Source organism: Branchiostoma belcheri, unplaced genomic scaffold, assembly GCF_001625305.1.
Source record: "Branchiostoma belcheri isolate BF01 breed outbred unplaced genomic scaffold, Haploidv18h27 scaffold32, whole genome shotgun sequence".
In the NCBI taxonomy this organism is placed as follows: Eukaryota; Metazoa; Chordata; class Leptocardii; order Amphioxiformes; family Branchiostomatidae; genus Branchiostoma; species Branchiostoma belcheri.
Genome location: NW_017803932.1, coordinates 1,660,486 through 1,670,413, shown reverse-complemented (window position 1 = coordinate 1,670,413; position 9,928 = coordinate 1,660,486). Strand labels below are relative to the sequence as shown.

Here is a 9,928-nt window from a genome sequence, read left to right as displayed (position 1 = left end):
CAGAGCAGAACATATGCGAGGGTAAATATTATGCATTTTGCTTAGCAAATGTTACCTTTTTAGTTGTTTTTGATTAATATATTGTGGTCAATTGTTATTGAAAGCCAGGTGCAACCTAAAAACCCATTGTAATAACCCAAGTGAATGTCCTGGTTTAAGAAGAAACTTAAATGAAATGGTGTATTTAGAAACCCCAGAACTAGTTTGGATGTAAGTGAACCAATCTCACTATTTCTCATGGCCTCCTCTCTTTGTTCCAGGCTGAGTATCTTTTCAAGAGCAATCCACAAGTCGACTAGAGGACATTTGACAGGACTTTAGGGGAAGCTGTTTATCACCATCAATAATACTGCTGTACCACTGCACAAGGAGCATAGGCATTTTTATGACTGCTGTAATTCTATTATAGTACAAAAATCTTCAAGTTGGTGTATTTAGAATTCTACGTCATGAAATCTGAGAGGTTTAAAATGTTTTCTGCATTTATCTTGGTAAATCTTGGATAAGATTGTGATGATTCTTTCTTGTATAGAAATACACATTTATGTACATTATGATCACTGTACAAAGTTTTTCATTCTTCCTACTTCTGTGATCACAGAAATGTTATGGTTAGGTGTTCTATATTTTGTTGTTTGATGGGAATGCTTTAACAAGTCAAGTTTTTTGCTTTAACAAGTGTGTATGAGGCAAATATCTTTTTACTGTACATTGAAAAATAAACTTTGTGCTTAGATAAATCAGTTGTATCTGACTTTTCTTAAGGTTTGGGCATAATACATAAAGAGACCTTGTAGCTGTGGTATCCAGTAGGTCTTATGATTGAGATCGATGATGGTTACATATGCATGTACATGTACATGTAGATGGGTTTAGACAAGAGGATACATTTGGAGTCAATAGAAAACCCAGGGTAAACAGATCAGTTTACATGTACATCACATACATGTACTGTAGATGTACTGATGGTGGCTGAGATGAGATGCAACAAGGTCTGTGCAATGAAAGCTAATTCCCTGCTCTGCCAACTTCTGCCATTTCAAACTGACACTGGACATGAATTAGTGCATCACTCAGGTCCTCTTCTAAGTGCTTCCTAAGGTACACATAGATGTATACAGGATGTTATACTAGTATACCCTCATCAATGTAATGAGTAGGGAATGGAGTACAGTCAAACCTGTCTATAGTGGTCACTCAAGGGACTTGCCAAAATTGACCACTATGGCCAGGTGACCACTATAGAGAAATGGCGGTTAGTTGCCCCTGCACCCCCCCCCCCAAGTGACACATGCTTTCAGTACCATTGAACAAAGATGTATTTATGTCTTTATTCTCAAACATATGAAAACATTCATTGCACAGGTAAGTCTCTTTTCAAATGTAACATTACATGTTATAATTCAATTGTTGTTCTTTTGCTTTAGTTGTGGGCTTGAAAAAAAATTATATATCAAAACTGCATGCACTCGACATGATACTCAGTTGATCTACTGGGACTATGAAACCTTCCCACTAAAATATACAAAATCACTGGTTGCCATTTACTGTTCTTGTTTTCCTTTTCCTTTATTTCAAATCAAGTTTTCCTTTATTTCATACACATCTGGAGTCTAATTTCAGTTCACATTTTAATAATGTAGCGGCCACAAAATTATCACGAGGCTTGATTGAACGTCCTAACGGCCGTAGCCCGAGGTCGGGTGGTGTTACGTACGTGGTGCTTAGCGGGTAACAGCCGGCCAGCCGTGACCGCTATCGGCGATGTTGACAGCCGGCGGGACCGGAATGGGGTGACCGCTGACCGCGTTGAACAGTGACCGCTATATACGCGATTCTTAATGCTTACGTCGATGGGAAAAATTCAAGGGACCGGCAAAAACCGACCGCTATGGCCGGGTGACCGCAATGCCAAGGTGACCGCTAGTACAGGTTTGACTGTACTAAGAAAAAAATGATCTTGTAGTTAAGAGAAGTATTGCCACATTTTTAATTCAACAACAATGACTAACATGGAAATGCCATATTGAAAGTCAACTATTTACATCAGTACAATAGCAATTTGAAATACTGATCATGACAAATACAGGATATGTCAATGTGACATATGCAACAACTTGAAACACAGACGATACACCTCAACTAGTATTCCTGCATTCCCAGTATCACCCAGTATTATCTGTATTATCATCTGAGTAACTTGATGTGCAAGTTAGAACTGTAAGCAACATACAATATTTATGGTATCTATAACATTTGGGAATGTTTTAGACCATGCTGTTTCTCTTCAACGTTTTCAGAAGTTTAAAATGTGAGGAAAACATTCTGTCCCAACCACCACTTCACCCCAGATTCCATCCCTCTCTTCTAACTAGACTCCATCCCTCCTCCCAAGGAGGTTCTAGTCTCCCCTATAACCTTGCTCTTTCTAGACTCCATACTGTCCTCCCCCCGTCTCTCTCTCTTCCATCAAACTGGTGTAATAAGTGTAATACTTAAGACGAAGCATAGTGCATTTTCTAATAAGCCCCAAAGAACTAAACCCCAGGTCCATTCTGTTTGCCATCTTGTTCCATGTCAGAGTCCCTTGTCTGTCTAGTTGGAGCTGGATTGACAACAGGGTTCAGGGAATAGAGAAAGGTGGCCAGACAAACAATCACGATGGCAATGAAAGTAAAGATATCAACAGGAATGCCAAAGATATACCAGCATAAGACTGCTGTGAACATGAGTTCTAAAGCACTAGCAAAGGTCTTGAGTATAGAGTTGAGACTCTTGAGGAACAGACTGGTGATGATGCCTATGGCAGTCTGGTTGAGGGTAACTAGAAGGACAGTCGGCTGAAGTATGGAGTTGATGCTCTCTGTGGTGAAGGCAGACAGCAGGTCGCCAGTGTAGGCCAGCACACACATGTTGCATATGATGGAGTCCAGGTACATGAAGACATTCTGCATCATGAGGGGCACGTGACTGGACTTTTCTCCCTTCAACAGGAACTCAGTATACACACCAGCAAAGCATGAGCAGAACACCTGAAAAATAGAAGAGCTACACATTTCAACAACAACAGCATCATATGTACACATACCAAAATATTCATTTAATGAACAAATCAACCGATAGAATAGTAATTGTTGCAAGCAGTAAGATTGCTGACTGGTGTTAGAAAACCTGACTGAAGTCCATTCAAACTCACTGAGGGTTGTTGAAAAATTGAACATTGAGGTACAGTCTGTATCATTACCTCCATGAAAAGGAGTTAGACAAAGTGTAGTATACAATACAAATACGATACAATGCACAATAAACATACAATTCCACCTGCAGTGTACACATCAATATAGGACTGCAGTCACGGCTGAATAAACATAACCTTTCAGTTCCTGACATTTGTAAGAAATGGGAAGAACCAGAGAAGGTCATTACCTGGAGAAGGATGTGTAACAGGTTGGCATTCAGGTGGAGACTGAGAGACTGGCCGCCAAACGACACCACATCTCTCATATGGGTGTCATGCTTGATCTGTTTAACTACACAGCCGATAGTCAGCAGGACTAGTGACAACCACTGCAGTCTACTCAGTGTCTTCTTGAACAGAATCTACATGGAAACAAGGAATTCAGTAAGTCGCACTGCATACTGGGTTTATTTTAGGTAGGGTGGATATAATTTTATTAATGTAAGATAGTTAAGGGGTTACTTAATTTTTGATTTAAATTTGAAGTTTGAATCCATCTCTCCCCTTAAATTATACTATTTCTCTATTAAGTACAGATGTAAAGAGTTTTTTGCCAGGTCTTTTTGATGTACGCATTTTCTAGGTACATTGTACATGTATTTTCTAACCAGCAAGGACTAGACTGAAGATACAAAGGCAAGATATTTACAACTTACCTGAAAGACAATTCCGGTGGTGACAACCCTGAACTGCAGCAGTAGGTAGTAGGTGGTGGGGTCATACACAGCCAGGTTCACAAACTGGAGGTTGTTGTACAGACAGTAGAGCGATGCTGGCACCACATACAAGACTAACACTGAGGAGATACAACAGTCTCAAATGAGAAACTGTATTCATTATCAGAACACAAATTTGATTGTAGTGATATATAATAGTACAATAATAGCATCCAAAGCTATGCCATGGTCTAACACAGTAGAAATATTTCCCTTACCTTTCTTGTCCCTCACAATGACTCTTAGCAGTTCCTGAAATGAGTTGCTGTCAAGAAAGGAAGGACTTAGAATTAGACATGATGAAGTTATCTGCTGATGATTACTTTGGGATGGTGATTTCAGTAAAGGGTCAATATGGAAGAGTCCATCTTTACATAGGAGGGAGATGGAGTGAAATATGCTGTATTTCCTAAAAAAATGTAAGATTCTCTAGTTAATATCAGTTTATAATACTGTAATATTTTGTATTGTGATGACATTGGAGGGAGTGTTTTTAGTAACATGATATATTACATATTTTATGCTGTCATTGACAACTTGGAAAATTATACTCACTCTTTAACATACAGCAGTGTGGCAACCATCAGTTTTAAGATCTCTGTGATCATCACCACAGTAACTGTGTTGTAGGGATAAGTATTGTCCGCCTTCCGACTGGCAGTCACCAGGATTCCTGCACAAATAAACACATATCCACCTGAGGGCACGATACTATAAGAGGGCCTGCATGCCCTTTTTTGTAATCTTCCTTTTTCAATCTTTGTAATCCGTAGTCAGTCGCTCAAAATCATCGTAATTTGTAATCAGTACATTAGCTGTAGGGCGTAACTGTTTGTAATGAGCTCTGAGAATTAAAAGTAATTTGTATCGGCAGTGAAAATTTTGCGTAATTTGTAATCACTACCCCCCATGCAGGCCCTCATGTAACAAAATGTACAGAGAAGATCTAGAAAACTCTATCCTCAGCTACATTGTGCAAATCCATGCAGTGCAGAGTTGTACTAAGTCTTACACAAGACACCATGTGGTTACACTAACAGTTATTTAAGAGTTCCCCTGTAACAACAAGCTTCACACATCACATACTAAATTAAATGTAATTCAACACTTTTCATCTTTTGTCATTTTTTTGTGAATTGCTGAGAACTAAATATTTATTCCAAAGGGTAAAATTTGTATCAGACCAAATGCTGCTCAGATAACAGTGTTGTTTTTGATAATTCAGACAAAGATTGGTCTAAAATTGGTAGGTGTATTTGACGAACTATATGCAAGCATGCTTAGCTTTGCTATGGTCTAATGCATGTGTAACAGGTCTAGTAAGAGTGTCATCTGATAAGTTGTTAATTCGGTCCAAGACAAGGGGTACATATAACGTTACTTATTGGAATTATCCAGTAATTTAAAAAAAAATTACAATGAATGGAACACCATCTTGTGAAACTGAATTTTTGGCACTGTGCCAATTCCCTGCATAGACTAGGTGGCAGCAGGTAATACTGTACAAAAAAAAATAATGTTACAAATGGTTGGGGCAGGACAACCCTAAATGAATAACAGAGCATATACCTTACCATGTAAAACAAAGGCAGAAAAGTAACAAACAAAGATGACCAAACTCTTCTCATTGGGGAAGCAGAATTTCTCGCCGACAAGACATCCGAACTGCATGGTGACGATTATCACATATAGCTATGGGAAAGGGGAAGTAAACCTACCCAGTCCTATTTTCCCGTTCAACAAGTGGGCTTCAAAAATCAATATCTTGGACACTATAAAAAAAACAAAAGCACAAGCTGATAGAAACAGGGCATTATGAATAATTTATATGACAAACTTAGTTCTGTTATTGCTTTCCATTTTTCTGTTTATATATATATTATAAACAAAAATGGAAGAATCAAGAAAAAGAAGAATGTTTCTAACAGGATATGTGGCCTGATCAGTTCATTCAAATGTATTGATTTGTTACTCCAGCCTATAGGGTGTGTCCACAACAACTCTCAGTCCAGGATACAGATCTGAAGTGGACCTGAAGTGGCACAGATTAGAGGGCCTGCACCTGCCAGGGGGGATTAATGAAGGAAAGTTTGGTACACAAGGGGCCAGTTCAATACAGATATCCCCTCTGGTACAATGAGCTGTTCCACAGATCCAGATCTACTGTTATAATGGGTGGTACCACTGAGAGAGTCTCGAGATCTGTTTATAGTAACCTGACTTAAACCCTAACCCTATAGCTAATTGCAATTCTATCAGTATCTAGACTATGATTCTAGCAGCATGAAATCTCTACTGTCACAGTGTCTGAATCTCCTTGTAATGTTACATGCTCAATTCATAGTCACTACCAGTCTGGATGCCAGACCCCTCGCGACAGACATGTACACAATCAAATATGAATTATGCACTTGAGGACAGTTGCATAATTAATGAGGAGATTCTATCATTCCAGTATTTTACATAATACAACAGTAATACAAGTAACAATTATGTAATCTGTGGAGGTGAAACATTAACAGATAAGAATTATACAGATAAGGGCCTAATTTGCATAATTAATTAAAAAAGCCACACTGTTTTACATCCACTGTGCCTTCATAAGGAGGAAAAAGTAAGGCAGGTATAGCATACAGAGCTGTATTTCGGGATAGCTTCTTGGTGCATCTGACCATATCTTTACTCTTACCTTGATTGATAAATAATATCATGTAGGCTAGGAACACAGCTGCACTCCATCTTGTTGGAAAGAGCCTCCTGAGACGCAGCCTTGGGAGGACCACCCGTAACCATCCTGCCATGCTGCTGCTACTGCATCATCTTGTTCTGGCTTCTGGAAAAGGGGGCTGGTGGAGAGGCAGACCTGAAATATTTTTCAGATTGATAGTATCATACATTGCTATGGATTGGTGACAAAAAGCTATCCAGTCCAAACACCTTGCAGCAGTTGATAGAGCACAAACGTAGATGGTTGATAGGCACATGTGATGTCACTTTTAAATATAAAGTTATATGTTAAGTTGTATGTAAATAATGTTTCAATTTTGATGTAGTGTATTTGTATGATGTTTAAGTACTTTAACTCCAGGAACACTAGCTGTATACTTGATCTTGTACTACTGTCTTGTATGTTGCTAATGGAGGATTAATAAAGCACCCAAAGCACCTTGTTCAATTGTACACCCAGAACATTGAGCGGCTAGTGGTGGTATGTCTTGACCCATCTGAAAGGACCAAGACTCATATTTCTTGGACAAGGCAGTTTATGGCAGTTCACAAGTGATCACGACATTCTGATCAGGTAGTTGAGTCCAGAGCGGTTCAAGCCAGTGCAGTGCAGTTTGAAATGTCCTGTTCCCCTTGTGTGATGCAAATATCCTGTATCCTCCTGCTTCTTTTTTAAAACAAGAAGGTTTAAAACCTCCTTGCTTAAGTCATAGCAAAAGGAAACTCTTTGACCTAGGTTATTCTACCACTTATACAGAGGCACACAGAGCTTCATGATTCTTGGGAACCTGGCATGGTAGGGAAACGTCTGTCACTCTGTGCCCACTGCACAGGAGTTCCATACATGTATAACATCCTGTCCCACAGCAAGCCGGATGTGTTGTTTTGGTTCAAATAGAATACACTGTATAACTAGATAGGTAACATTTGCAAAGCAAATGCATAATGTTTACCTTCGGATATGGTCTGCTCTGTTAATTCTTACTCAAAGAAAATTCACATACATGTATATGGTGACAGGAGTCTAAATGCCTACTATGAAATTGCCACATTGTGTAACCCGACACCAGTTACTATAGTGACAGACGTAAAGAAAAGAGGCCATTGGCCAGGTCAGGTCAGAGGTTAGTGTTTGGAACAAAAGAAGAAATGGAGCAAAAACAATATGTTCTCCTTCGGTAAACATAAAATACTATATATGATGTCCTTGGAATAATAAAGGGGTGAAAGGAGACAGTCAAAATAGTGTCAGCGTATAATGCCTTTTGAGTTGTTTTCAAATGCCCAAAATATGGTTTAGTATAAAAACTGTCAATTCTGAAAAATTTTATGCCTGTCAATAGTGTAAATTTAAAAAAAAATTATTGACAGGCTAAAAACAGCGAAAAAAGAAAAAAAAAATTCTAATTGGCAAATTTAGCCTATCAGTATTTAGAGAAAAAACAATTCTTATTGATTAGCCTGGCAACCGTGTGGACAGACTGGCCTCTGTCTTTTCAGTTTTGCAACCAAAAATGTTGGCTAATAATATAAAATTGGCATAACGTTATATTTCCTTACTTGTAGACCTGGCCTCTGTTCTGCTGCGGACGCATGGCTTGTGCTTGTGAGAAAAACGTCCTCCAGCTTATCAACCTTCACAGGAGACTCGAGCTCACCGACTTTCAGTTCTAGCTTTTGAATTTCCTAAGTTTACCCATTGTCTGCACAGCTATGACGAACACTGTCTGTGTTCATCATTATCCGATCGTTCTTTAGTAGGTCATGGGACAAAGGTCAAAGTAGATTATACCATTGCAAAAGCAAAATATGATTAAATATAAAATGTACATGTGCAATTGTAGTGATATAGAAAGCCAATAAGCTAAATCGTATTAAATAAAATGTTTTCAAGCATACCAGATAGAATCGTTCAGTTCAATCATATTTAGGGGGAAAAAGAAGTTAGCGTCTGAATCCCCGTCATCCAAATTGGACTCGTCCGATGACCAATACGCGGGTACTTTAAATTAGTTCCAGTTGGAGCTGCTCATCAATCAGTTTTGCCGCCGATCTGAACGTGTGAAGATTGGTTTGAGTTGCAGAGCCTCTTGTTCATTTACCTTCTATCTGATCAGGATGCTTAGGGATGAATTAGACGTGGCTCCATGGTTATGCTTCTGCAAACCTCCTTGGTTTTTGGGTCTCTCTGGAATCGCTGCCGGAACAACATCTGTTCCATTCAAAGAGTCTGCGGGTCGGACGGACTTGAAGATGGTCTGCATATTTAAGTTTCGCGATTGTCCTGCTTCTGGAAGTTACGTACAGTGCACCTGATTATTCACCCGCAGGATTATTTATTCACATATCTTTATTACAATGTATTAAAAGCGGACAAGTTCCAGCTGGGAAACATTTCCCAGAAGCCCGGTGGCGTTAATTGGCAACACGCTGTGCAGCAGCAGGACACGCCTTTCTTGCTGGTCCTCTCCCTCCGGGACTTTTCATGGTAAGTTACTACTCTAATCATCCATGCTCTAATCTGTAAACAAAATCTGCCTTCCCGACCTCGACCTACGGTAGCCGTCACAGTTTCAGCATGGAGGTAAATCCATGGTTTCAGAGAGCTCAAAACATCATGTATCACGATCTTTCATTTCAACATCTGCCTGGAAAGTTCTTTATAATACTTAACTTCTACTAACATATTAATCAAACGACAATACCACTGTGACTATTGTAGGTACAATCTAGAAGATTTCAAAGTCATTAAATTTCATAAGTTAACCATCATACATTTCCCTCTAAATACCAATTAACAGTTACCTGAAATTTGGTATTACGTACAATGATGAGGATGATGATAATTAATTACATGTAACATGTTACATCAATAAGGCCATGTTGATTTGATTATATGGATGACATCCTCCGGGAGCCCCAAAACTGATGCGCGCGTGCGAATAAAAAAAAAGTTTTGCAAAAAAAAAAGTTCTTTCATGGTCAGTTAGCACTGTTACAAAGTCTACGTGGTCATGAGGGTTGAGCAAATGACACAGAATATGGTTTGGCGAATAATCTAGTCTTCAAGTTCATTTCTTTACAATTTCGTATTTTTTCGTTTGATTTTGGCATTCTACGACATTGGTATAGTTTTTATTAATTTTTGTGTAACTTATGGTATATTTTTGCTCATTTTGCAACTGTTTTGTACGATTTACAGTATGGTTGAAAACTTTTTTTTTTTTGGAAACGGCGGAAAATTCAT

The 9,928-nt window shown here is 38.8% G+C and overlaps 1 protein-coding gene across 3 annotated transcripts; it reads right to left on the bottom strand.

Moving 5' to 3' along the window:
* Window positions 1–1,960: 1,960 nt before the first annotated feature.
* LOC109474854 (CMP-sialic acid transporter 1-like) lies at window positions 1,961–8,425 on the bottom strand. Of its 3 annotated transcripts, XM_019775308.1 has the most exons (8): window positions 8,242–8,425; window positions 7,121–7,178; window positions 6,644–6,817; window positions 4,510–4,627; window positions 4,173–4,219; window positions 3,895–4,034; window positions 3,427–3,600; window positions 1,961–3,032 (listed from the first exon to the last, which is right to left on the bottom strand). In XM_019775308.1, exons 3-8 carry the CDS (start codon window positions 6,753–6,755, stop codon window positions 2,538–2,540), a joined length of 1,086 nt encoding a protein of 361 aa, XP_019630867.1. In that variant the 5' UTR covers window positions 6,756–6,817; window positions 7,121–7,178; window positions 8,242–8,425; the 3' UTR covers window positions 1,961–2,537. The 3 variants fall into 3 exon arrangements, with proteins under 3 accessions (XP_019630867.1, XP_019630866.1, XP_019630868.1); XM_019775307.1 differs by lacking the exon at window positions 7,121–7,178; XM_019775309.1 differs by lacking the exons at window positions 6,644–6,817; window positions 7,121–7,178; window positions 8,242–8,425 and adding an exon at window positions 5,529–5,658.
* Between the last annotated feature and the right edge of the window lie 1,503 nt (window positions 8,426–9,928).